This window comes from Neophocaena asiaeorientalis, unplaced genomic scaffold, assembly GCF_003031525.2.
Source record: "Neophocaena asiaeorientalis asiaeorientalis breed wild unplaced genomic scaffold, Neophocaena_asiaeorientalis_V1.1 scaffold230, whole genome shotgun sequence".
In the NCBI taxonomy this organism is placed as follows: Eukaryota; Metazoa; Chordata; class Mammalia; order Artiodactyla; family Phocoenidae; genus Neophocaena; species Neophocaena asiaeorientalis.
In genome coordinates, this window is record NW_020175186.1 from 315,458 (window position 1) to 343,406 (window position 27,949).

At 47.8% G+C, this 27,949-nt stretch overlaps 1 protein-coding gene across 1 annotated transcript; it reads right to left on the reverse strand.

Moving 5' to 3' along the window:
- Positions 1-39: 39 nt before the first annotated feature.
- TTLL3 (tubulin tyrosine ligase like 3) lies at positions 40-27,005 on the reverse strand. The gene is given in 14 exon segments (XM_024764608.1): positions 40-903; positions 906-1,017; positions 1,199-1,439; positions 2,399-2,543; positions 11,460-11,895; positions 12,904-13,147; positions 16,291-16,439; positions 19,595-19,790; positions 21,020-21,118; positions 21,952-22,066; positions 23,128-23,256; positions 24,316-24,413; positions 24,549-24,702; positions 26,523-27,005. Coding segments are annotated over 14 exon segments (2,808 nt in total). The 5' UTR covers positions 26,997-27,005; the 3' UTR covers positions 40-687.
- Positions 27,006-27,949: the final 944 nt, after the last annotated feature.

Sequence of the window (27,949 nt, forward strand, 5' to 3'; positions counted from 1 at the left end):
CTTCTCCTCGTTTGTCTTCTCTTGTCTCTTGTAAGGACACTTGTCATTGGATTTAGGCCCCATCTGGATAATCCAGGATGATCTCATCTAAAAATCTTTAACGTACTTACATCTACAAAGACCCTTTTTTCCAAATAAAGTCATATTGACAGGTTCCAGGAAGACATACCAATGTTCAACCCATTACAATTAAGAAATACCAAACTTTTTCAGATGGGTGTGGCTTATTGGATATTTCCTTTATAGGTGACCTTGGCCCTTTGCAGAGGACGGGAGAGACCCACTTCATCTGGAGAAGGGCTGGGTCCACGCTTCTGCTGTGTCTCCTGCTGTAAATCTTGTGCCCATTAGATGTCATTCTGCTGCCAGCCCAGCTCCTCCTCTGGGCTTGGGGACTGGGGAGACCCGCAGGGCTCAGCAGTCGTGGTAATGTGTCCCAGCCTTCTGCTCACTGCCACATGATCTTGGGCAAGCCATGTCTCCTCGTTCAGACTCAGTTTCCTCATCTGTAACATGAGACTTATCCTCCCACCCCGAGATCAGAGATGCCAGGGGAGTCCCTGGACAGGATGCCTCATGTCTGTCACTGGGTGGGAAGTTCTGGGCCTTGCTTTGTGGAGGAGTTGCTGATTGGCCTCTAGCTCTTGTTCTGGACCTTGGGGTACAGAGCCGCACCCTACTCTCTCTTCACCCTCTAAGAGAAAAGGAGCCAAGCCTCAAATACTTCATTTGCTTTTTTACTTGGTGCTGCGTCCAGGATAAGGGCAGTGACGATCGAAGCAAGGACTCCTGTAGCCACACGTCCCTCATGCCCCCCAGACCCTGCTGTGCACTGATAAGGGGCAGGGGTCCTGGAAGGCTCAGTGTCGCCATGAGGCATGTCTCTGCCTTGGGTTTGTCGCAGAGTCTGGCCTTGAAGTTGCCTTTGGCCTTGATCTTCCTACGGGTGCTAGGAAGATTTCCGACTTCAAAGGGTTGAGACCACAAGTTACTTCCAAGTGGGGGACCATGAATGCGCTGGGGAGCAAGAGCCTCGGTGTGAAAGGAGGAGAGAAGATCAGGAATCTGTTCAGGAAGGGGGTTCTGAAGGATACAAGCCCTTCCCTTGGGGCTCAGGCCAGCCTGGGAGCTACCCTCTACCTGTGCCTTTCCAGCCCTAACCCCAGTTCTCAGCATTGCCCACCAGGGTATGGGTCACCGTTCGAGGCCCACCTTTCTTGGTTTCAGGGCGTTGGGTGCCAGCTTGAGCTCAGGGTTAGGTGGGAGGGAAATCAAAACCTTGGCAGTAGGTAGAGTCATCAAGGCCTTGCCTGTGGTCGACAGGGCCTCAGAGCCCACCAGCCTGCTGTGCTGCAGTCTGAGGCCCCGCCCCTGGGGTCGGAGCACACGGAGAGAAGGCAGCTGGGCCGTGCTGTGGAGGGTGGGGAAGTGGTGATGGGCTGTGAGGGCCTGGGGAGCCCCAGGCTGACCAGCTGCCCCTCCAGGTGTGCATGGAGGGCGGGGAGGCAGGGGGAGCTGACAGCTGGGGTGTGTGAGGGCAGATGGGGCCCACCTGGTTCCTTCTCCAGAGGCTGTGGGAAGAACACAGGGTTTGGAGTCCAACAGACCTGGGTCTGCATCCCAGCTCTGCCCCTTCGGAGCTGTGCAACCTCGGGCAACTTCCTTAAACTTCCTGATACCTCAGTTGGAAAATGGGGATAATAGCACCTACCTCGCTAGGTTGTGAGGACTAAAGGAGCTGGGCAGGTATCAACACAGTGTAAACTGTGAAGTGCTGTACAAATATTAGTTCCTTTCCACAAGGTGACTTTGCATGGAGGCAAAGACAGAATACTGCAGCAGGAAAAGCTTGGGCTCTAGAGAGAGATCAACCTGGGACTGAGACCTGGCATCTTTGAAATGAGCACAACTGCCTGGCTGAGTGACTACTTTGGAGGGGACAATACTCATTTGGCTGTGTGTTTTTTAAAAATACTTTGTAAATGGTGGCTTTTACTTACTACCGGTGGCTCTTGGGTGGGGACAAATCCAGGTGGTTAGGTGGGGCTTGGAGAGCAGGAAGAAATTGCCTTGAGATCCTGGGGTGTTTTGGGGGAATGGTCTTACCCAGGGCCTGGGGGTTCTTCAGACTCAATGGCAATCTGTTCAAGGGGTGGGGATGCCTGTCCCCACTAGCAAAGGTCATGGTGAAAATGCAGCCCATCGTCGTGCTGCGGGGGGTCCCACTTCCGGAGACTGGGGCGGACCAGGACTGTGGCACTTTTCGCCTTGCCTTTCTTCCCCTTTCCAGGGGCCAAGGTGGTGGCAGTGGAGTCTGGCTTCTCAGTGTGCCCCAGGCTCCTGGCCCCAGCAACTTTCCTAGAAGCTGACCTGTGGGTAAGGGTTCCCGAGTCCTTGCCTTCCCCAGAGCCTCGCTGGGTCAGCAGGTGAGGGAGGGCTGGGCGGACTTCTATTTGCCGGTGACACATCGCCAGGGGCTTCTTGATGGTGGAGCCCTCTACTAGAAGCCGGATACCCACATACTGGGGCACCTCCACAGCAGGCTGTGGGGAAGAAGAGGAGACAAGGCCTGCTCAGACAGTGCTGCTGGAATCCTAGGCCTGGAAGGACTTGGAGCACAGGTAGATGGAATTAACTTCTGGGGCACCTGGTCAGGAGACATTTCTGGGCTGAGAAATGCAAAGCCCATCTCTGTCTCTTAAGGGGTCTGGGCCTGGAGGCCTGAATCAGTACCTAGAGGGTCACAGAGCCCCTGAGATGAGTAACCCAGAGGAGTGGGGAAGTCTTAGCCATGCCCCCACCTGCACCCCTCCAACCCCTTGCTTTCCTAAACTGCCCAGCCACCGCTGGAATGTGTGTTCTCCACAGGCTGCTGCCGATGGACAGCTTCCTGAGATGAGCGAGATTCTCTGCTGAGAGCATATGAGTTATGACACCCAGAGAGATAAGAGGCCTGGGGCCTGCCTAAATCCTTGTCTGAACCCAAGACATGGGGAAGCAGAGCCTCAAAGAAGGCATTCTGTGGAAAGCATGAAGTAGCAAATATGCAGACGGAGGCAGAGAAAACAGCCCAAGAAAGGAGCTCCTGTACCACTTTCAATTCCCATTAAGCCAAGCTGTACTTCCTGCAGCTGGACACAGGAGAGCCCCCTGTGTCTTGCCAGGAATCTCCTTTTATTTTTTATTTATTATTATTATTTTTGGCCGCACCACATGGCTGCGGGATCTTAGTTCCCCGACCGGGGAGCGAACCCATGCTCCTTGCCATGGAAGCACGGAGTCTTAACCACTGGACTGCCAGGGAAGTTCCTAGGAACCCTCCTTTTAATCTGGAGCTAGTATGAGGTGTTTTCTGCGTCATAAAAAGATCCCGATCAGAATCTATCTAAACAGTCACTTGGAGCTTCTTAAAAATACAGATATCAAGGTCCTACTGTATAGCACAGGGAACTACATTCAATATCCTGGAATAAACCATAAAGGAAAAGAATATGAAAAAGAATGTATGTATATGTATAACTGAATCACTTTGCTGTAGAGCAGAAGTTAACACAACATTGTAAATCAACTATACTTCAATAAAAAAAAAATACAGATATCAGAGCTCAAGGAAAGCCCAGTCGATGAGGCAAAGCTCAACTTTATGGAAAAATCTCAGCTAATAAACATAGAAGGAATGATAGAATTAGCAATTTACCATTTTGCAACTCTAATACAATAGGTAAGAATCAAAATTAGATATCAAAACAAGTAGGTGAAAAGGATAACAGGAAAATGTGTCATCTGCACATTGCCAAAGAATCACCCTACGAAGAAACTGATCATTGCCAAGGGGAGGATGCAACTTACAATGGAGAGATCTGGTAGCCAAGACCTTAAAGCCATGGTCAGACTTAGCATCACTAATCATGAGATACTCCGACAATGTGTGATGCTGTATGAGGTACCCAGCATCACCTCTCAAGTATACTTGCCAAAAATGTGTAATCTGAACTTCATCAAGCTGTGTGACCTAACTTCTACTTTATAGGACATTCAGATAACAGATGAACAAGTTAAATACCACCATGAGGAAACAATCAGATAAATCCAGAATGTGGGACAGTTCTGTAAAACAACCAGCCTGGTGCCTTCAAAAGATCCAAATATGGGGAAAAAAAGCAGTGGGGCTGTTCTAGATTATAAGAGATTAAAGAACACAAAAGAGAATAAAATACCCAGGAATAAATTTAACCAAGGAGGTGAAAGACCTGTACACTGAAAACTGTAAGACACTGAAGAAAGAAACTGAAGATGACACAAATAAATGGAAAGATATTCTATACTCAAGAATTGGAAGAATTAATATTATTAAAATGTGTATACCACCCAAAGGAATCTATAGGTTCAATGCAATCCCTATCAAAATTCCAATGATATTTTTCACAAAAAGAGAATAATCAATCCCCAAATATGTATGGAACCACATAAGACCCCAAATAGCCAAAGAAATCTTGAGAAAGCACAAAGCTGGAGGCATCACACTTTCTGACTTCAAACCATATTACAAAGCTATAGTGATCAAAATAGTATGATACTGGCATAAAAACAGACATGCAGATCAATGGAATAGAATTAAAAGCCCAGAAATAAAACCACACTTATGTGGTCAATTAATTCATGACAAAGGAGACAAGAATATACAGTCTCTTTAATAAACAGTGTCAGGAAAACTGGACAGCCACATGCAAAAGAATAAGACTGGACCACTATCTTACACCATACAGAAATATCAACTCAAATGGATTAAAGACTTGAACATAAGACCTTAAACCATAAAACTCCGAGAAGAAAACAGGCAGGAAGTTCCTTCACATCAATCTTGGCAATGATTTTTTGGATTTGACACCAAAAGCAAAGGCAACAAAAGCAAAAATAAACAAACTAAAAAGCTTCTGCACAGTGAAGGAAATCATCAACAAAATCAAAAGACAACCTACCAGATTGGTTCAAGATGGCAGAGTAGAAGGACGTGAGCTCACTCCCTCTTGCGAGAGCACCGGAATCATAACCAACTGCTGAACAATCATGGACAGGAAGACACTGGAACTCACCAAAGAAGACAACCCACATCCAAAGACAAAGGAGAAGCCGCAGGGAGACAGTAAGAGGGGCGCAGTCACAATACGATCAAATCCCGTAACTGCTGGGTGGGTGACTCACAAACTGGAGAACACTCACACCACAGAAGTCCACACAATGGAGTGAAGGTTCTGAGCCCCATGTCAGGCTTCCCAACCTGGGCGTCCGGCAACGGGAGGAGGAATTCCTAGAGAATCAGACTTTGAAGGCTAGTGGGATTTGATTGCAGGACTTCAACAGGACTGGGGGAAACAGAGACTCCACAATGGATGGCACACACAAAGTAATATGCACATCGGGACCCAGGGGAAGGAGCAGTGACCCCACAGGAGACTGAACCAGAGCTACCTGCTAGCATTGAACGGTTTCCTGCAGAGGTGGGGGGGGGGAGGGTGTGGCTCACCTTGAGGAAAAGGACACTGGCAGCAAAAGTTCTGGGAAGTACTCCTTGGCGTGACCCCTCCCTGAGTGTGCCATTAGCCCCACCAAAGAGCAGGGTAGGATCCAGTGCTGGGTCACATCAGGCCAAACAACCAACAGGGAGGGAACCCACCCCACCCATCAGCAGACAAGTAGATTAAAGTTTTACTGAGCTCTGCCCACCAGAGCAACAAACAATAACAGGAACATACATATCTATAATTACCTTAACCGAGAATGGATTAAATGCTCCAACCAAAAGACACAGGCTCGCTAATTGGATACAAAAAAAAGACCTATATATATGCTGTCTACAAGAGACCCACTTCAGACCTAGGGACATACACAGACTGAAAATGAGGGGATGGAAAAAGATATTCCATGCAAATGGAAATCAAAAGAAAGCTGGAGTAACAATACTCCTATCAGATAAAATAGACTTTAAAATAAAGACTGTTACAAGAGATAAAGAGGGACACTACCTAATGATCAAGAGATCAATCCAAGAAGAAGATAAACTCCTATCAGATAAAATAGACTTTAAAATAAAGAATGTTACAAGAGACAAGGAAGGACACTACATATTCAAGGGATCAATCGACGAAGAAGATATAACAATTCTAAATATATATGCACCCAACACATGAACACCTCGATACATAAAGCAAGTGCTAACAGCTATAAAAGAAGAAATCGACAGTAGCACAATAATAGTAGGGGGCTTTAACACCTCACTTACACCAATGGACAGATCATCCAAACAGAAAATTAATAAGGAAACACAAGCTTTAAACGACACAACAGACCAGACAGATTTAACAGATATTTATAGGACGTTCCATCCCAAAACAGCAGATTACACTTTCTTCTCAAGTGCACATGGAACATTCTCCAGGATAGATCACATCTTGGGTCACAAATCAAGCCTCGGTAAATTTAAGAAAATTGAAATCATATCAAGCATCTTTTCTGACCACAACGCTATGAGATTAGTAATCAATTACAGGGAGAAAAACATAAAAAACACAAACACATGGAGGCTAAAAAATACGTTACTAAATAACCAAGAGTTCACTGAAGAAATCAAAGAGGAAACCACAAAATACTTAGAGACAAATGACAATGAAAACGCAATGATCCAAAACCTATGGGATGCAGCAAATGCAGTTCTAAGAGGGAAGTTTATAGCAATACAAGATAATTGAAACTGTGATTGAAAATCTTCCAAGGGCTTCCCTGGTGGCGCAGCGGGTGACAGTCTGCCTGCCGATGCAGGAGACACGGGGTCATGCCCCGGTCCAGGGGGATCCCACATGCCGCGGAGTGGCGGGGCCCATGAGCCATGGCCGCTGAGCCTGCGCGTCTGGAGCCTGTGCTCCGTAACGGGAGAGGCCACAACAATGAGAGGCCCGCGTATCACAAAATAAATAAATAAATAAATAAAAATAAAAATCTTCCAACAAACAAAAGTCCAGGAGCAGATGGCTTCACAGGTGAATTCTATCAAACATTTAGAGAAGAGCTAACACCCATCGTTCTCAAACTCTTCCAAAAAATTGCAGAGGAAGGAACACTCCCAAACTCATTATATGAGACCACCATCACCCTGATACAAAAACATAGGAAGGACACTCTTTGACATAAATCACAGCAAGATCTTTTTTGATTCACCTCCTAGAGTAATGGAAATAAAAGCACAATTAAACAAATGGGACCTAATGAAACTTGAAAGCTTTTGCACAGCAAAGGAAACTACAAACAAGACGAAAAGACAACCCTCAGAATGGGAGAAAACATTTGCAAACAAATCAACGGACAAAGGATTAATCTCCAAAATATAAAAACAACTCATGCAGCTCAATATTAAAAAAATGAAAAACCCAATCCAAAAATGGGCCAAAGACCTAAATAGACATTTCTCTAAGGAAGACATACGGATGGCCAAGAAGCACGTGAAAACGTGCTCAACATCACTAATTATCAGAGAAATGCAAATCAAAACTACAATGAGGTTATCACCTCACACCAGTTAGAATGGGCATCATCAGGAAATCTACAAACAACAAAGGCTGGAGAGGGTGTGGAGAAAAGGGAACCCTCTTGCACTGTTGGTGGGAATGTAAATTGATACAGCCCCTATGGAGAACAGTATGGAGGTTCCTTAAAAAACTAAAAATAGAATTACCATATGACCCAGCAATCCCACTACTGTGCATATACCCAGAGAAAACCATAGCTCAAAAAGACACCTGCACCCCAGTGTTCATTGCAGCACTATTTACAACAGCCAGGTCATGGAAGCAACCTAAATGCCCACCGACAGACGAATGGTCTGTCGAAGATGTGGTACACATATACAATGGAATAGTACTCAGCCATAAAAAGGAATGAAATTGGGTCATTTGTAGAGACGTGGATGGATCCAGAGACTGTCATACAGAGTGAGATAAATCAGAAAGAGAAAAACAAATATCGCATATTAACACATATATGTGGAACCTAGAAAAATGGTACAGATGAACTGGTTTGCAGGGCAGAAATTGAGATGGAGATGTAGAGAACAAACGTATGGACACCAAGAGGGGGAAGCGGTGGCAGGGTGGTGGTGGTGGTGGGATGAACTGGGAGATTGGGATTGACATGTATACACTAATATGTATGAAATGGATGACTAATAAGAATCTGCTGTATAACAAAATAAATAAAAGAAAATAAAAGAAAAAACAAACACAACCTACCAAATGGGAGAAAATGTTTGTAAATCATTTGTAAGAGGTTTATATCTGAACATACAAACATAATCTTTTTTTTTTTTGGGCTGCACTGTGCGGCATGCAGGTTCTTAGTTCCCCGACCAGGCATCTAACCCACGCCCCCTGCGGTGGAAGCACGGAGTCTTATCCACTGGACCATAAGGGAAGTCCCCAGGGGCTTCCCTGGTGGCGCAGTGGTTGAGAGTCCGCCTGCCGATGCAGGGGAAAAAATATATGAAGACAATCTGAGTAGAAAATGGGCAGAGGATCTGAATAGACATTTTTTAGAAGAAGACATACAGATGGCCAACAGGTACATGAAAAGGTGCTCAACATTACTAATCCTCAGGGAAATGCAAATCAAAGCCACAGTGAGAGATCATCTGACACCTGTTAGAATGGCTATCATCCGAAAGACAAAAAATTACAAGTGTTGACGAGGATGTAAAGAAAAGGTTGTGCATGCTTGGTGGGAATGTAAATCGCTACAGGCACTATGGAAAACAGTATGGAGATTTCTCGAAAAGTTAAACATAAAACTACCATATGATCCAGAATTCCACTTCTGGGTGTTTACCTGAAGGAAATGAAAACACTAACTTGAAAAGGTATCTGCAAGCCCATGTTCATGGCAGCATTATTTACAATAACCAACACATGGAAGCAACGTAAGCATCCACTCATGGATGAGTAGACAAAGAAAATGTGGTATATATAAATATACAACGGAATATTACTCAGCCATTAAAAAGAAGAAAATCTCAGGACTTCCCTGGCGGTCCAGTGGTTTAAGGCTCTGTGCTACCACTGCAAGGGGCCATGGGTTCGATCCCTGGTCAGGGAACTAAGATCCCACATGCAGCATGGCGTGGCCAAAAAAAGTAAATAAATAAAAAGAAGAAAATCTTGCCATTTGTGGCAATGTGGATAGACCTTGAGGGCATTATGCTAAGTGAAATAAGTCAGACAGAGAAAGACAAACACCATATAATTTCAATTATATGTGGAATCTAAAATCAAAAACAAACTGAACTCACTGATACAGAGAACAGATAGTTGGTGGGTGGGCAAAGTGGGTGAAGGGGATAAAAAGTTACAAACTTTCAGTTACAAAATAAATAAGTCATGTAAGGTACAGAATGGTGACTATAGTTAATAATGCTGTATTGTATACTTGAAAGTTGCTGAGAAAGTAAATGCAAGGAAAAAAAATTTGTAACTGTGGTGATAGATGTTAACTAGGCTTACTGTGGTGATCATTTCACAATATATACAAATATTATGTTGTACATCTGAAACTAACCATGTTGTATGTCAATGATATCTAAAAACAAAACAAAACAAAACAAACTTCAGAGAAGTCTAAGCCATGCCTAATAGGTCCTTTAAAGCAGCTACAGGTCTTTTCAGCATCCCAAGTGTATACCTGTAGGTCTTATGATTAAGTCTTTAACACATTTTGAGTTAAAAGACAGGGGTGCAGGCCCTCTCTGATAACAGTAGGGCTTCTATAATTTTGAGGGCTGTTGTCCTGCATCAGCCTCATAGAAGAGAGAAGGGTTTATCTCTAAGATCTGTGGACATGGCCTTTGTGTAATAAAATGGGTTATAAATTGACATACAAGAAACCCACAAGGCTTTTACAAATATCAACTTGGACTGAAAGGGACAGATGCAATATGAAATGAAAGAGGCTTCTGTACCCCCAAAATTCTTTGAGCAGGTAACAGACTAAGAACTACCGAGCATGATCACAGAAGAGGGAGGATGACTCAAGGCTCAACTGACTTCCCAATGGATGGAAGCAAGAGACACAGGGAACTCCTAGAAAGTAATAATGGATCCTAAGAGCAAAAGAAGAATTAAGTGCCAGGGTGGGTTTCACAATTGCTATGGACTAATGATTCCTATGTACTTCCCACCCTGCCTCTCCTTTCTGAGTGGGAGTACCTATTAAAAAAAAAAAAAAAAAAGCAAAGAAAGGAAATGAAAGAGACAAAACAACCAATGCAAAGTGTGAATCTTGATCACATGTTGGTTTACAAAACCAAAACCAAAAGACTTGGCTATAAGAGATTTTGGGAATAACTAGGATATTTGAAAAGTACAGATGCATAGTCCCTAAACCAGTCATTTCGGGTCAACCTCTGGGGGTGGGGCTTCCTGACAACAGTATCTTTGGAAAACTTTCCAGGAGATTCTGGCCTGTGATCAGCATTTGGGAACCACTAAGTTAAAACTTTCCCTTCCCCTTTGCTTCATCTTATTTTCCTGCCCTTATGTTTCCTCATTTACATTTTTTGAAGCCAAAATGCCAATATATTAATTTAAGATACAATCAGTAACTGACAAAGACCAGGACACTTGGGTTATACGATCAGCACATTCTCTCCCTGTGGCCAAACTTTGATGGCAGCCTAACCCTAATCAGAAGGTTTAGGATACTTAATTTAATAACCACAGGAAATTACTTGCAGTGTTCAGAAACCCTTGAAGTCAGTTTTCTGACTTTTAAAAATCTTATTCCAATAAGTGGATTCAAACCTCTTTTTGGAACAAGGTAAAATAAATAATAATAAAAACAACAATAATAATATAATAATAATAGCAGCCTCCTCAAATTGGCTCTTACTATATGTGAGGCACTTTACAGTGATGGCATTTATCATAAAACACCTAACAACCTTACTAGGTACTAACAATAGCTAAAACCTCTGTAGCATTTACTATGTGCCAGGCACCTCTAAAATGCTTTACCTGTATCAGCTCATTTAAATTTCACAATCTTATGACGTAGGTACCATTTTCATTCCCGCTCTACAAATAAGGAAACTGAGACCCCTAGAGGTTAGGAATTTGAGCCAGGATTTGAACCCAGGGAGGTTTCAGAGTCTATGCTTTTAACACTATGCTACTGGCCTCTCTAGAAATATTATCCACACGTGAACTCATTTCATCTCCCAAACCCCAGGAGAAAGATGGTTATAGCATGTCCATCTTACAGATGGGGAAATGGAGGCTCAAGGGGGTGAAGTGGCTGTACCCAGTCACTGTGGCAGGACCAGGACTTGAGCCGGGTTTAGAGCCGGGTTTATGTGACCACAAAGCGGTACGTTCCACTATGGGAAGGCCTCCCTGGGTGCTGCCTGGGCCTGGCCACCTCACCTGTTTGTAGATGAGCTCGAAAGCCCCCGTGTCACAGCTGCGGTCCAGCCGCTGGTCGATGACCACGCGCAGGGTGTCGGCCTGTACGCCGGCACAGAGCCGGGCGGTGACAGCCGTGGAGGGTGCCATGGTGGGGCTGGCGTTGATCTCGATCAGCCAGGGCTGGAAGTCCTCACCGAACACAAAGTCAGCACCATAGAGCTCGAAGCTGGCCTTCCGACACTGCACAGTGTCCTGGGAGGTCTGCAGGGCGTGGATCACCGCAGCCTTCATGCCAGGCACGATGATGGTGGACCAGGCGTTCGGGGCCCCCATCTCCTGCAGGTGGGCCTGGAACTTCTGGCTTGACCACATGTTATCTGAGGGCAGCAGTGGGTGTCGGTGGCACGAATTCTCCAGGTGCTTCTGGATGGAGTTGTTGCACAGGTGCACAGAGCTGGGACAGAGAGCAGAAAGCTGAGGGCTGGCTCCCTGTGCCCCTCCCACCCAAACGTGGGGAGGGCAGGCAAACCCCAGAACCAGCCCGGCACACTCTGGACCATTCAGCTTGAGGTGACAAAGGCCTCATCACTTTCTTCTAGGGCCACTACCAGTCTTCACTCAGGACCTCTCTGAGGGCACTAACTACAGGGGCCACAGTGTTAAGTGCTTTGTGACAGTGTCAGTTAACCCTCCCAGTGCCTGGAAGATAAGAAGGTGGTTAAGAGTACGGGCCCCATGGTCACCAAGACACGTGTTCAAGTTCTGTCTTCATCGCTGACTGGTAAGACCTTACATAAGTCATTTAACCCATGGGCTCCTTTCAACATCTGTAAAATGGGGGTAAGTAACAGTACCACTTCACCGGGTTTTCATGGAGGACTGAGATAACATACATGAAGTGCTTAGCAATCATCACATACAGAGCACTCAGTAGCCGACAGCTGTGAGCTCCATATTACTTCCTCCATTCTTCAGATGTGGCAACGGAAGCTTAAATACTGATAGGTTTCCACCTGACCCAAGTCAGAGCTTGGAAGCTTCAGAGACGGAATTTGAACCGAGGGCTCAACAGGCTTCCTCTCCCCCGAAATGAACGCTGCAACCTGCCTCTCTCCTCTCGCATTTCTCCTGATCCCCCTTTACCCCGCTCTACATCCTTTCTTCCATTAACACATATCACTTTTAACCCATTAGATGATTTTACTGATTATGTTCATGGCTTGTCTGTTTCTCCCTGTTGGAATATGAACTCTTGAGGGCTGGGCTCGTTTCGTTCTCTGCTGTGTCCCACGTGTCTAGAACACTGAACGGCACAGGGTACACACAGGTGGTTGTATGGATAGAGGCCTGCCTGCCTGCAGAGTGTGTTTGGAGCCCCGCATTGCCTTGGAATCGCTGCTTCCTGCCAGCTCCCCAGCTAGACTGGGAGCTCATGGGAGTGAGGGTTCTGGGGGAGGCTCACTTGTCCAGGTTCTTCAAGGAGAAGGGCTGTGTAGAGAAGCGGATGTAGCTGTCGCGGTAGAACCACACAGTAAGCGGGTTCCAGTCGGTCACCAGGAACCACTGTCTCAGATCAAACTTAGTGCCAAAGATGAGCAGGGGCTGCTCGATATACTTCTGCACCACCCACTTGCCGTCCGTCATCATCACGGGATTGCCGTCCACCAGCTTCAGCATCTCCTCCAGGCGGTCCATGCACATGATGCCTTCAGGGGAAACAGGGTGGTCAGGGATCAGGCCAGGCTTGGGCTGGGAGATGGGTCAGGGGACCATGGACAGCTTATCATAAGCTCTCATCCCCAAAGGACTGATAGGCCCAAATGGGTGAGCCTGCCCCCTTCTCCCTGTTCCCTTTGGGAAAGCTGAGAATCTGCTAAGGATTTAAAGTTTAAAAAAAATTAACCAGTTTTATTTGATGAAAAAGAATATATGCATGGATAACAATTCAAACGGTATTGGGCTTTTTTAAAAACCATGTGCATAAATGACTTTGATTAGTTTTTCACAATAACTAATGGAATATAAAACAACAGAAGTGAAAAGTAGGCAGTACAAAAGGGTATACAATGAAAAAAAATACATCTCCTTCCCCAGAGGCAGCCAAGTGCTGCTTCCAGGTCCTATGGATAGGCTCCCAGAGGTTATGGAACCTCAGTTTCATAGGATTCTATGCACTTAAACATGCGAAGGAATTGGGACACTGCTTGGCACTTGGTGAGCATTCAGTAAATGTTAACTCGTATCATTATTACTAGTTACCTGTGGAAAACATCTCTAGGTATAGATTTGCTGGCTCAAAGGGTATGTGCATTTTTTCACTTTATAGAACAAAGATGTTCTACCAATCTGCACTCCCAGTAAGAGTGTATGAGACTGTGTGTTTGCCCACATTCTATCAACACTGTTGATGATTTATTTTTGCCATTCTCGTAGGTAGAATGATATTTTAATTTTATCTGTTTTTTTTAATTTTATCTGTTTTATAACGAGTGAAGTTAAGTATCTTATGCTAAAAAGGTATTATTTTAATGCTGATATATACAGTTGACCCTTGAACAACACGGCGATTAGGGAGCGCCAACCCTCCAAGCAGTCAAAAATTCTCATATAACTTTACAGTAGGTCCCCTGTATCTGTGGTTCCGCATCCACGGATTCAACCAACAACAGATCATGTAGTACTGAAGTATGTATACAGCAAAAGAAATCCGCATATATGTGGACCCACGCAGTTCAAACCCACGTTGTTCAAGGGTCTACAGTAAGAATCACAAGGCAAACAAACACACAGATCAATCTCATTTCCTCATTGTTTGGCCCCTCAAACAGTCTGATTGCCCGCCAATGGCACAGAATAACTTGTGCCGGGTTCCCAAGCCAGATCCTTTCTCAAATGGCCAGAATGATCACTAAGATTCCCAATAACGTGACGCCTTGTATAGCCAAAGATTGAGGCTGTTCATGACCTCTGACCCAGCAATTTCACTTTTAGGAATTTATCCTAAGGAAATAAATGGAAAGGCTACTAAGATATCTGCACAGGATATTCATCACAGTGTTGCTTGTTAATAGCAATTCATCAATCAATAATCAAATAAACAGAAAAAAAAATGGTGGCCATCTAAATATCCATCAGAAAAGGATTAGGTAAGACCACGAGAGTACATCTAAACAAGATTAGACGATGCAGCTGTAAAACAGAATGAGGTAAGAAAGCACCTACTGTACTTTTATATAAAATTCAAAAAAAGGCAACACTAATCTATGGTGTTGTAAGTCAGCACAGGGGTTCCCATTGCAGGGAGGTAGAGACCTGGAGATGGCATGGGAGGGGGCCCTCTAGAGTGCTGTATTTCATGATGTGGGTGCTGTTTCCACGAGTGTGTTCACTATGTGACAATTCACTGAGTTGTATATTCACAATACATACCCTTTTCAGTGAAGTATATTATATACATATTTCAATTAAGTTTTTCTAAAAATGGAGAGAAAATGTTGAAATACTTTGGGATTCACTGTATTATTCTCTCTGCTTTTGTGTATGTTTGAAAAGTGTCTATAATAATAAGCTAAAAACAGGCGGGGAAGAAAAGCAGATCTAGATGTACTAAAATGGAGTGATCTCCAAGATCTACTGTTAAGAAAAAAGAAAGGTGCAAAAAATAAATGAGTAATACTCACTGATATGGAAAGATATAATAAATGAAAAAAGGAAGCTACCAAATAGTATGCTCTTATTTAAAATAAAATAAAACATGCACACTCTCTCCAGATGCATAGAAGAAAGTATAGAAAGAAACACATCACAAGGTGAATTGTAGTTATCTCAGGGAAATCAAGGGTGCCTTTGCTTCCTTCCACTTTTCTGTACTGTCTGAGCTTTTTAAAAAAAATAACAAATACATATTTTCATACTTGGAAAAAACCAACAAAACTATTTCCAAGGTAGAAAAAGAAAAGACTATGATGCTGGTTTTGAAAAGACGTCCCAACAGGAGTGTCCCATAGTGTGTGGAGCTGCGACAGCTTCACTTGGACATGAACAAATTCACCCAAGGGCAGGCAGTACATGGAGCGATCTGCTGCCAGAAGTCTGTTTTTTACATCGTGGAAGTCCTTAACCATCTTTTAAAGGCTGGGCTAATGTACCACCCCAGCTTGCTGGCTGCCCTGTTCAAATTCCACTCATGCTGAGCAGTCAGAATAATAATAGCTGTTATTACATAGCAGGTACTCTGTAAAAGCGCAGGATCTAAGCACTTTCCATATATGATTCTCATGTAATCGTCTCAGGTAGGCATTATTGGCTTCATTTTAACAACGATGAAAATGAGGCACAGAAGAGGTTAACTAACCTGCCCAAGGTCTTATGGATATTAGGAGGCAGAGCTGGGGTTTGAATCCAGGAAGTCTCGCTCCCAGCATCCATACCCTTGACCCCTGTACTATACTCTCACAAGGATGCACTGGTCAAATATGAGAGCCCTTAGATGACAAGCAACTGCATGTGAGTATCACCAGACCTGCCTAAAGCATTAACCTAAACCCTCAGGGCAGGAGAGGAGGTGCTGGCACCATCATCACAGCAGCCAACACTGATGGGGTGGCTACTGTGCCAGGCACCATGCTAAGTGGTAGATGTACTACCTTGTTTAATCCTCAACAGACAAGGGAACTGAGGTTCAGAGAAGTGATATAACTTGCTCAAGGTCACAAAGCATGTAAGTAGCAGAGCTGGGATTCGAACCTAGGTAGTTTGGCTCCAACAGAACCTGTACTATTTAACTTCCCTGGCCTCTAGCTGGGGAGGGTGTAGGGTGCTGGTACAGGAAGCAGGGGCTGACCCCCACCTCGTCCACGGGACTTGGCTCCCGGCTTCACGATCCAGATGTTGCGATCTCCTTCCATGTCCATCTGGGGCACCACGGCCCGCAGCTGCTGCAGGATGTCCTCACAGCGCTGGACCTGAGTGTCGAGGTACCTGAGTTCTGCCCCCTCGCTGTGGGGAGATGATGGGACTTGGGCAGGGCTGGGCCTGGGGGCATCCTGGTGAACAAGGCAAGGGGAGACAAAAGCTCCCTGGCCATGGTCCAACCAGCTTTGGTCACGCCCTTCCCCTAGAGATCCAGATAGGTCTCTCCCAAACCTCCAGCCCCACGCTCAGGCTGTCCCCCAAATCCACCCTGCCCAGGGCACCGTCCCAGACTACTGGAATGGGAGAGGACTGGGACATTCTACCTACTGCATCCCCCTCACTCCAACACTCCACCTTCTGCCACCTCCCTTTCTATTACATTAAAACTGCCTTTGATAGAATTTAATCATACCAGCATCAAATATGAGGCACCGCTATGTGCCAGGCACTGTGCCAAGGGCTTTATCTATATTATCACTAATCCATCTCCAGGGAGATGTTACTGGTCCCATTTTAGAGAAGTATAAACTGAAGGTTGGAGAGTTGAGAGATTTGCCCAAGGCCACACACTGAGTTAAGTGGCAGGATGCAAACTCCACTCTTCCTGATTCTTCCATCCACAGGTGCTTTGGGGAGGTTCATTCCCCTCCTAATCAGAACCTAACACTGGTTAATAGGTGGGCCCCTTTCTAGTCTAATTCTTTTTTTTTTTTTTTTTGCGGTACGTGGGCCTCTCACTGCTGTGCCCTGTCCTGCTGCAGAGCACAAGTTCTGGACGCGCAGGCCCAGCGGCCATGGCTCACGGGCCTAGCCGCTCCACGCCATGTGGGATCTTCCCCAACCGGGGCATGAACCCGTGTCCCCTGCATCGGCAGGCGGACTCTCAACCACTGTGCCAACAGGGAAGCCCCTTAGTCTAATTCTTTTCTAGCACATCTGCATGACACATCTCCTTGATTTATTTCTCTTCCCATCACTTACCACCTGACACCCAGACCCATTTGGTTATTGCCTGTCTCCGCTCACTGGAATGTAAGCTTTATGAGGGCAGGAATATTTTTTGTAGTTGTTATTCTCTGCTGTAGTCCCAACCCCAAGCAGTACCCAGCACTTATTAGGCGCTCCCTGAAAGTTTGTTAACTGAATGACTGGTTGGATAAGTAAGTCCTCTGGCGGGAGCTGGCCTCAGCAACTGGGCTGTACTGATAAGGGTTCATGGACAAAGAGGGACCTGTTCCCTACAGGACGCAGAATGTCCTCAGCTAAACCAAGTCACAAAATACCCCAGATGGTAGCCTCATCCAAACTCTCCCATTTGTTTTCTTCTGAATGAATACGAAGGAAGCCTCCACTAGATGGTAACGTCTCTTTAACATCTTAGCCTCTTGAATGTCTCCAGCCACGGAAAACTTGTCTCTCTGTTGCTAAGGCAGGAGCAGCAGCAGCAGCTGGGCAGTGCCAGGAACGGGGACAGTCAGATGGAGGGGGCTTAGGAAGGCCTCTTACTCACACGTAAGTCCTGGCTCTTCTATTTCCACAAGGTTTGCTGGAAACTTTTCTGTGGCCATGGCATAAAGAATCTGCTGAGCAAATCTGTGATTTGGCCCTGCAAAGTGTCACGTGGTGGTGGCAGGGGCACGTGCAACTTGAAAAAGTGTATTCAACATGACAATATGATTTTATATTTAGCAAAAAAATAAACAGTGTTTCTGTGGAAAGTGAACCTTGATAAAAGCCTGGTTGGTGGCGGGAGCGGGGGGGAAAAAAAAGCCTGGCTGGTGCATCATGGATTTGTTTTTTAAAAAGTTGAGAAGCAGCGGTAAATACTGAATAAATTAATAAAAGCTAATGATCTGTACTGAACAATTCAAGGCAATGTTATATGATGTAATATTTTATGTAATCCTGACTTTTGAGAGGTTCCTCCAGCCCCCAACTTGCCCCGCATCCAGAAATGCAGAGGACTGACATTCTTTCCACCTACTGTTCTAACTCAGTCCTGATCATTCTTAATTTAAGAATGGTGGCTTCATGTTTTCTGGCAGGTGAGGGGAAAGTATGGGGTCACCTAGTTTTTGTTTCCCAATGTTTAAAAAAAGATACAAATGAATTATTCATCAGTGATGTGGGTTTCCTTGGTAAGTCATTCGTCCAAAGTTCATTTATTAGTTCTTCAGTCTCCCCTATCAATCATTAAATCTGTCTGTTCCTTTCTATTCTAACACCATGCCAGCTGAGGCCCCTGGCACTACCCCCCCCAGCTTACTGCTGTGTGCCCCTGAGGACAGGGACTTCGTTTCATTTCTGGAGCCTGGCACAACTCCTGGCACACAGGAGGGGCTTGGTAAATGCTGAGTGTGCTCCTGCCTTCAGGGTCCTCCTCCGCCCAGGCTCTCCCACACACTCTGTTGAACGGAGTCTCTCTACAACAGCTCCAGGTCCATCTCAATACTCCTTTGCTCTGCTCAAGAACCTTTTCCCGGAGTGTGTTCTGCAAACGCAACCGCTCAGGATGCTTGGGGCGGGGGGCTGGGGTCACCTAAGTACAGGATATACTGCACACGCTGTCTCTCTTGGAGGTTTACACCACCAATAGGTCCTGAAAAGTCCTGCATCAAGGAAACCTATTTTAACTAACTTTGTTTAACCCAATGTTTTCCAAATGTGATGGACCACAAAAGCCCCTTTTTCATAAACTCTATTTACAGCCTGTAGTACTAGCCTCCTGTGTAATACACTTTGGGAAACGTTGGCCTGCAGGATAAAATCTAAATGACTTAATAGAGTCTTACTTTGTGAGTGAAAACTAAGAGTCAGTGCTGAGAACATCATACAGATTATCCTGTCTAATCCTACCTTTCAGGCAGACATTATTTTTAAACCAATTTTACATTTGAGAAAAGCAAAGCTCATAAAGATTAGTGATGTTCCCAAGGTCACAGAGCTTGGAAGCGGCAAAGGCAGACTCAGGTCTGTCTGACAGCACAGCCATGATCTTGGTCACTATGCTATGTCAAGATCTGGGAAGAGTAGTTTGGACCCTATTATGAAGGCAGTGGGAGCTCTTGGGGGTTCTGAAGGAGAATAGTGGGGTGAACGAAACGGGGAGGTTTGGAGAGAGATGGGGGCAGCACTCGACAGAGAGGGTCTGTCCCTGAGCATCAGCTCAGAACACGGAAGCTGCCCGAGAGCAAGGAGCACCTGCCATGCCCCATGGCCAGGGCTGCAGAGGTACTCACTGGACCACTTGATAGTAGCGCTGGAGGAAGAGGGACCAGCCCTCAGGGCTCAGGTAGAGTGGAGCCTCCATGTCCTTGTCAATGTCCCCATGGGCCACGTTGTTAAGGTGCTCCTCGCAGGCACACAGAGCGTCATCCACAAACTCTGGGGACACCGTCACCGGCTTTTTCTCTTGTTTCTTGGGCTGCTTGTCTCCTGTAGAGACAGGGAGGGGGCTGTCACTATCCCATATGCCATGGCCCCCACTGCCCCGAGGCCTGTCACTTACCTGAGACTGCACCCTTAATACACCTGAGGCCTAGCACACACCTGCATCCCCTACTGCCCTGGGACCTATCACTCACCTGGGGCTTTTGTTCTAAATTCACCTGCGGCCCCAGTGCTCACCCTTGGCCCTCAGTGTCCCAGGACCTATCACTCATTTGAGGCTCCACCCTAAATGTCCCCGAAGCATCTCAGCACCTATAACCCCAGCACACACCTGCAGCCTCTCCGTGCTTGGGAGTTCTGACACGCCTGAGGCCCTTGTGCCCCTGATCCCGACACATGACCGTCTTCTTTGCACCTGACACACCCAAGAGACAGCAATTGGGCAGTCGGCCTCTGGAAGAGCCAGGGATTTTCCTCCTCCCAGTAGAGCTGCCCCTCACTTCTTCGAATCCCTGGCTGATTAGACCCTGGGTTACAGGGTGGAGGCTGTGAGGTAGGAGCTAAGTCCAGAGAGGGAAAAGGCAAGCAATGGGTTGAGCCAGCAGGCAGCGAGGGACTCTCTGTGTCCTCCTTCACAAGGCACAAGGAGTCCTCAGACCAAGTGAAACTACATGGTTGCACAGCTTCCTCTCCTCACAGACCTGAGCTCCCCAGAGGGCAGGGATGGACCACATCCTCTTAGTCTGTCCTCTCTAGAGTGCTTGGCCACATGCCAAGCCCATAGGAGGGCTGAATGAGGCAGTGGGTCAATTAACAAATGTATAGGAAGACACTTGGGTAGGTGGTTGGGACAGAAAAATGAGTGGATAGGCCGGAGGACACATAGGTGGTGGATGGCTGGATGGAAAAGAGGTAAATGGATGGGGAGACAAGGACAGATAGGTAGATAGGTAGGAAGGTGGAGTGGCTAGATGGATAGGGAGAGAGGAGCTGAGAGAAGTAGGTGAATGAACAGAACGACAGTGGGGGGGAAGAAGAATGGATGGATAAATGGGTAGGTGCATGAGTCGGGTGGGTGAGAAGGTAGGCAGATGGATGGACAAAGGGTGGACAGATGGGTGGATAACTGTACGGATGGGCTGGTAGAAAGGGGTGGTGGATGGGCAGATGGATGAGAAAAATACAAAGACAGATGCGTGGATGAACAGGTGGATGGGTGTGTGGCTGGGTGGGAGGATAAGCGACTGGGGGGTGGAGGTAACCACAGTGCTTACCTGGGGCCTCTGCCTCTTCTGCTTGGATAGAGTATGACTTCCATTCTGACTTTACCACCAGCTTGAGAACGTTGCGGGCAGCTGTCAGCCAGAAGTCCTCTGCTCCCGGGGCAGGGGATACCCTGCTCAGCCTCTAGGCTCCAGGCCTATTCTGGTTCCGGAAGCTGAGCATGACCTGCCCCATTTTGGATCCGGAACCTGACTACTGTTTCTGATTCTAGAACCCGGATTAGAACCTGGCTTCTGTTTCAACTGTAGAACCAGACCCAGAACATCACCTGACTTGGCTCATACTCTACCTTCAGAATCATGCCTGGATCTGCTGTCTGCTTTCTCTCTTCTGTTCCTGATCCACTTTTTTTTTTTGGTGATTTTTTTTAAATTTTATTTTTTAATTGATGTATAGTTGATTTACAATGTCCTAATCCACTTTTGATACTTATCTAGCCTGAGAACCAGACCTTGGCCCAGAATCTTTATCAGATTTGGAGACTAATTTAAACCTAGCATCTAATCTGGACCCAAATTCTGACCTGACTTTAGGGCATGTGCTGGAGTTGGAGCTTACTCTGCCTGAGAATCCCAAAGTCTAGAGCCTTTTCTAGGTCTGGAACCCAGTCTAGCCAGTGGAATCTGACACAAGGTTGGAACTTAATCTGGATTCCAAACTCAACCAAGCGACCAACTTTTAGAACCTGCTCTAGACAGAAAGCTAAGCTACATCAGCTCTTCTGGAGGTCTGCGTTGACCAAGGCAGGAGGCTCATTAAGGGAAGCACATTAGGGAAAGATAAGGATTGGGGATGGAGAAGGATATCTGCTGGGGTAGATGAGGGCATGAGGAGAGGGGCCCTTTGCTCTCCAAAACCAGCCAGGGCTTTAGCTCTCATCTTTCGGCTTGAGGGTCCAGGCATGGGGCTGGCATCTCCTTACCTATGAAGGCCTTTTTGTCATCCTCAGCCCCCAGGCGGTAGCAGCGCGGGAAGAAGGAGTCGGCATCGGCCTCGTCAAACCACGGCAAATTCCGGAGATTGAGACACAGACCCACCTGTGGAGTTAGCCGCTGAGGGGGCAGGGTGGGACTGGCCCAGAGGGCCTCCAAGGGCCCCCACACTTGGCACACACCCAGACAGCTCAAGGGGACCCTGCTTGGACGTGCTCAGAGCCTCTGCCCCACTTGCTAGGCTTGACCCACTCATGTCCACCTCCCCGTGTTGCCTGTGTGGTTCCTCCGCCGAGTATGCCCCACATCCTTCCCATCCACTCTTTCACACCCTTAAATACCTGCCTTCTCCAGGAATCCTCCCAGTCCACACTAATAATATACTAGCAGGTCTCAGTTATAAAGCCTATCATTCTTGCCATAACCCGAGAACATAGGTCTTACTGGTATTCTCATTTAAAGATGAGGAACCTGGGCTTCCCTGGTGGCACAGTGGTTAAGAATCCGCCTGCCAATGCAGGGGACACGGGTTCAATCTCTGGTCCAGGGAAGATCCCACATGCCGTGGGGCAACTAAGCCCATGTGCCACGACTCCTGGGCCTGCGCTCTAGAGCCCGCGAGCCACAACTACTGAAGCCCGCGCCCCTAGAGCCTGTGCTCCGCAATGAGAGAAGCCACCGCAATGAGAAGCCCGCTCACCGCAACAAAGAGTAGGTCCCACTCGCCGCAACTAGAGAAAGCCTCCGTGCAGCAACGAAGACCCAAAGCAGCCAAAAATAAATAAATTTAAAAAAAAAAGATGAGGGACCTGAGGCTCAGAGAGGTGAAGTCACTTGTTAATAAACCCAGCTAAGATATAATGGATCCATCAGCCAGATATGCTCTGCTTGGAGAGAAGGGTCCTGCTGTTCACTATCACCGGACATGCTGTTTGTTCTGTCTCCAGATCCCATTTGGATCCTGGAGTCTATGTTAGGCAACATGTCTACATGTGCCAGACATGCTGCAGGGGTTGGATTTGAACCCAGGCGTGTCCGAATCCCATTGAGTCATATACCTCCCCATCTCCTGAAAACTCTTACTGATGAGGAGAACAGGGAGTGGGGTTGCCGGCCCAAGGGTGGGGGGGTTAGAAGCTGCCATGCCCACACCCTGGAGAGCCCACCTTTGTGGTAAAGGAGCCCGCCCGGGCATAGTGGTTTATCATTTGATCCTTGGAGAGGAAGCGACAGTCCAGCATGTTCCGCCGAGTGGTCCAGATGAAGTAGGGGATCTCGTTCCGAACCATGCGCGACTGTGGGGAGGGGAGGAGACAGGGGGGGCTAATGTGGGCAGCACAAGGCCCGAGGAGGCTTCTCCCCGCCCTGCTGAGCAAGGTGGATGAATGGAAGGAAAGGTTGCTATCAAGGGGGCCTCTAGCCCACACGCCATCTTTGTGTACATTAAGAAAAGACATCTCTTCCTCCGGGGCACACACTGCGTGAGCAGAGAGCAGGTGAGCTCGCAGCTCCTTTGGCCAGGTGCCCCCAGGCAGTGACGAAGCCCCACACCTGAACGCCACACCTTGTTCTGGCTCTTGGCCATGAGTGACTTGCTCAGTGGCATGACTGTGCCTCCAAGCTGATGGGCACACCGCACGTGACAAAGGCTCTCTCGTGGGCTCCACCTCTCTCCGTCCTTCCTGCAACTCTGGGAGGTAGGATTATTGATAACCTGTAACACCGTGTGCCAGGCCCTGTTCTAAGCTTGCCATGTCATCTCATTTAATCCTCACCACGACCCTATGAGGTAGGTGCTACCATTATCCCCATTTCACAGATGAGGGAACTGAGGCACAGGGACTTGTCCAAGGGCTCACAAGGTTGGGCCATATGGAAGTGGCAGTCCTCAACCTCGCCTGACAGACGAAAACGGCAGTTTGGTCTAGTTCAGCTCAGTAAGTGGTGGTGCCAAGATTGAAAGCCAAGTGTCCCCATCTCAGCACACACACCCTCCTCAAGATCATATCAGCCTCTTTCAAAATGTTGTAAGCCCTTCCTGCTAGCCTTCCCTTGCTGGGGACGGGGGAAGATGAACTGTGGGGTTTTTATCTGGAAGGGGGAAATGACCAGGCGTGCAGGTTGTGCCGGCTCCTGATAACAACCTAGCAAACGGTTCTGAACCCAGGCCAGCCTTGTCTGTGTCCCTCACCACTCCGCTGGCCTACCTAGGCTTTAGAGAACCAATCCGTTTTTACCACAGATAGGGAAACTGAGGCCCAGAGAAGGAAAGGACTTGTCTGGGGTCACCCAGCTGGACTCTAGTGCTCTCCCTCAAACGAAGCAGACCCCTGTCCAGCCCCCTGGGCCCTCACCATCAGAGCATGCGTCCCATGCAGGTCATCAAATTCCAGTAAATCATCGAAGTCGAACAGCTGTGGTAGCCGGAATGCTTCATCCTCATCTTCGTCCTCTGTGGATGCAGAGACCAGGCCTGGTAAGGCCCCTGTCCCCACCCCACAGGCCCATATCACAGCCTCAACCCTGGGACAGCGGGAACCAAAGGGATGGGACTCAGGAAGTTTGGGGAAAGGGAGGGATTGCTCACCATCCTCAGTGGTGTCACTGTCACCCAGATCCTTGTGTGGTGGTGGCAGCGTGGTACCCAAGTGATGGACCAACTTCTTCTCCACCCAGCCCCTCTGGCGCAAAAGCCACCGGATCACAGGGTAGCAGCCTTGGATCATGAAAATCTTCTTCTGCTGCAAGGTGACAGAAGAATGCTTGTTCAGTAAGTATAGCCTAAGTGCCTGTCACAGGGGATATAATGGTGAACCAGACAGCTATGGCCTCTGCCTTCAGGAAATTTTTATATTCCAGTAGAAGAGACAGGCTATAAATAAATAGAAAAATAATCTACATAAATCATCACAAGAGTAACTATATTTATTTGCTAATATTTACTGAGCACCTTCTATGTGTTAATCACTTACATACATTACTATGATATGTATTTTTTTTTTTTTTTTTAAACGTGACTGTCTTTTATTCAGGCTGAGTTCTGAGAAATTATAGACATTTGTATCATTGAGGAAAGCTAGGAACCAAGACATTCTGAAGGAAACCCCCCAGAAAGGAATGAGTGCAGCACCTTTTGACTGGTCTGGTCCCACTGCAGAGGTGAGCACAGGGACTGGTGATTAAAAGCAAAGCAGCCCCTTTCATTTCATTTTCTGCTATGATATGTATTTTTAATAGATACTATTATCACCACTTAACTGGTTATGAAACAGAGACATAGGAGAGATTGAGTAGCTTGGCCACACAGTGGTTAAGTGAAAGAGCAGGAATTTACACCCAGGCTGGCGAGCTCGAGAAACTGGATCTTAATGGGGACCCAGAGAAACACAGTCAGGGGAGGCTGAGAAGGAGCCAGGAATGTGCAGAGCCCAGCAAATGGCAGTTCAGGCAGAGGGAAAAGCACGTGCAAAGGTCTTGAGGCTGGAGAGGTTGGGAGGAACTGGAAGGAAGCCAGGGTGAATGGAGTATGGAAAATGAGGGGGAGACCTCCTGAGAGGTAGGAGTAGACTGTGGAAGGTCCTGCAGGCCTTGGAATGAACTTGAACTTTATATTAAGAGTAGCATGAAGCAATAAAGTGAAGGGAGGGAGTGACATAGTTGGAGGCTGTAAGTGGGGCTTGCTGGCTTGCTGTCGTGCGGAAAACAGATGGAGGGGACAAGGATGGAAGCAGGGAGACGAGGCAGAAGGCTGTTGTGCTTTCTGCAGGTTCTTACAGTGGAGATGGATGGGAACAAGGCAATAGAGGCGAGATTCGTTTTGGAAATAGAGGCTAGTTTTGCTGATGGGATTAGATGTGTGGGTGAGGGAACAGAAAGATCAGATTTCTGGCTTGAACAACTGGGAGATGGAGGAGATCAGAGAGTAGGGAGGAGAACAGGTTTGGGCAGGAAAATCAAGAGTATGGTTTGGGACATGAGTCTGAAATGCTTTGATGTTCCCTGGGTGGAGATGTCAAGTGGGGGGTTGGATCTCTGGAGCGTGCAGTTAGAGGACAGGCTGGGCTGGAAAGGGCATGGAGGAGGCACAGCACACTGACTGGACTCACGGCCAAGGAGACAGGTGTGGAGAGGGACCCAGGGAACCAGGAGTGTCCCAAGAAGTCTTCAAAGGCAACTGAAAAGTAGCTGCCAGGGAGGGAGAAAGGAGAACTAGGAGTGTGCAGACAGCCAAAGAGGAAGGTAAGACAGAAGAGGGACTGACTGCTGGATCTGGCTCCTTGGAGGTCACCAGTGACCTTGACTAGAGTGGTTCCCGATGGGAGTGGGAAAGGGCAGGGAACCAGAGTGGTGGGAGCTGAGGAGTGAATCCCAGGTGGAGTAGACAATTCTGCCAAGAAGTCTGGCTGTGAAGGGGGTATTGAAAAATGGGGAAGTATTTGAAGATGGGTGTGGGATCAAGGATTTTTTTCTTGTATGTTTTCTAAGGATGGGAGAAAATAGTGCAGGGAGGCAGGATGAGCCACTCTCCAGGCCCTTTCTAGACCCCCAAGCTCCCTCCGACCTTGATAGCTCTCTCCACGTGGATCTTGGCGTTTCTGAGCCGGCCCATGTGTAGAGACGCCTTGGAGAATCCTCGCCAAAGGACAAGAGAACCTGCAGAAAGATGCGCAGTGGGGCTGGGGTAGGCACCCCTCCTCTCTCTCCACTCTTCATCCGGATGCTCATCCTCTACAGCTCTTCTCCGGATCCCCGCGTCCACCCCCAGTCTTCTGGTCCTGGCCCCAACTGACTCGGGCCAGGAGGGGCGGGCCGCAAAGGGCCTCACCGTCCTGCGGCGGGTCGTCCTCCTGGGCCGGGGTAGGCGAGGGCCCAGGGCGGGCAGGGATCCGCGGCTCCCTGGGCGTGGCTGCCGTAGGCCGAGGACTCGAGGTCGCAGCCTAGGCGGAGCGCCGAGGCTGGGCTGCCAGCGCAGCGTTGGCCGCCTGCCGGAGCCTCCTCTGGAAGCTGGAACTCGCAGTGGCGCGCCCAGGGCCATGGGGCGGGGGGACTGGTGCAGGGCTCGGGCGGCAGCGGCTTTCGCGGCCAGCTGCACACGGCACCCGCGTCCTGGCGGTACCAGACGGTGGAGCCGCGGGCTACAGCCCCCAGCTCCCTCGCCCTCAGGAGCAGCGCCGCGCCGGGCCGTGCGTGCGCCCCTCGCCGCGCGCGTTCCCAGGGCCCCAGAGCCCGCCTCCCCTCCGCGCGCAGCCGCGTCTCTCAGGAGGGCCCTTCGGTGCCCGAGCTGGGCCCTCCATTCTGAGGCCCCGCCCTCTGTTTTTTGTCGCCTTAGAAACCATTCACCCGGCACAATCAGGCCTCGGGTGGCTGGTTCAGTGGGACTACTTCCAGCAGGCCAAACTCCGAGCCTCACCTGCCCCAGACCCTTAATGAACAGGGCGCTGGAGTTGGAAGCGCAGAGCACTCATTGGTCCGCCAGTTTCTAACAGAGTCCTGAGTCTTTATCCAGCGCTTTCTGGGGCTTCAGTTATTCCGCAGTATTCATAGGGGACCACATGCTACGTGGTGAGCTAGGTGCTGGGGACCGGAAGAACAACCTAGAGATGGTCCCTGATTTCACGGAGCTTACAGCCAAGTGAAGGGGAAACAAACAAAAAGCAAGCAACACAGGAATAAAACAGGTGTAGGTATGATAAGGGCAATGAACAAGCAATGAACTGAAACTAGGAAGGGGGCACACTTTATATAAGGTAATCAAGGATGTCCTCTCTTAAGAAATGACATTTAAGCTGAAGCCTACAAAATGCAAAGGTGTTGAGGAGTTTGCCAGGGGAGGAATAGCATTCCAGGGAGAGGAAATTCTCAGCAACAGCCCTGAGAGAGTAAGAACCTTCCTGGGGAGCTAAGACGAAGCCAGTGTCCTGGTGAGACCTGCAGGACCTGGCAGATGGAGCTAGGGTAAGGTCTTTGGGGGTAGATTTGAAAGCCAGG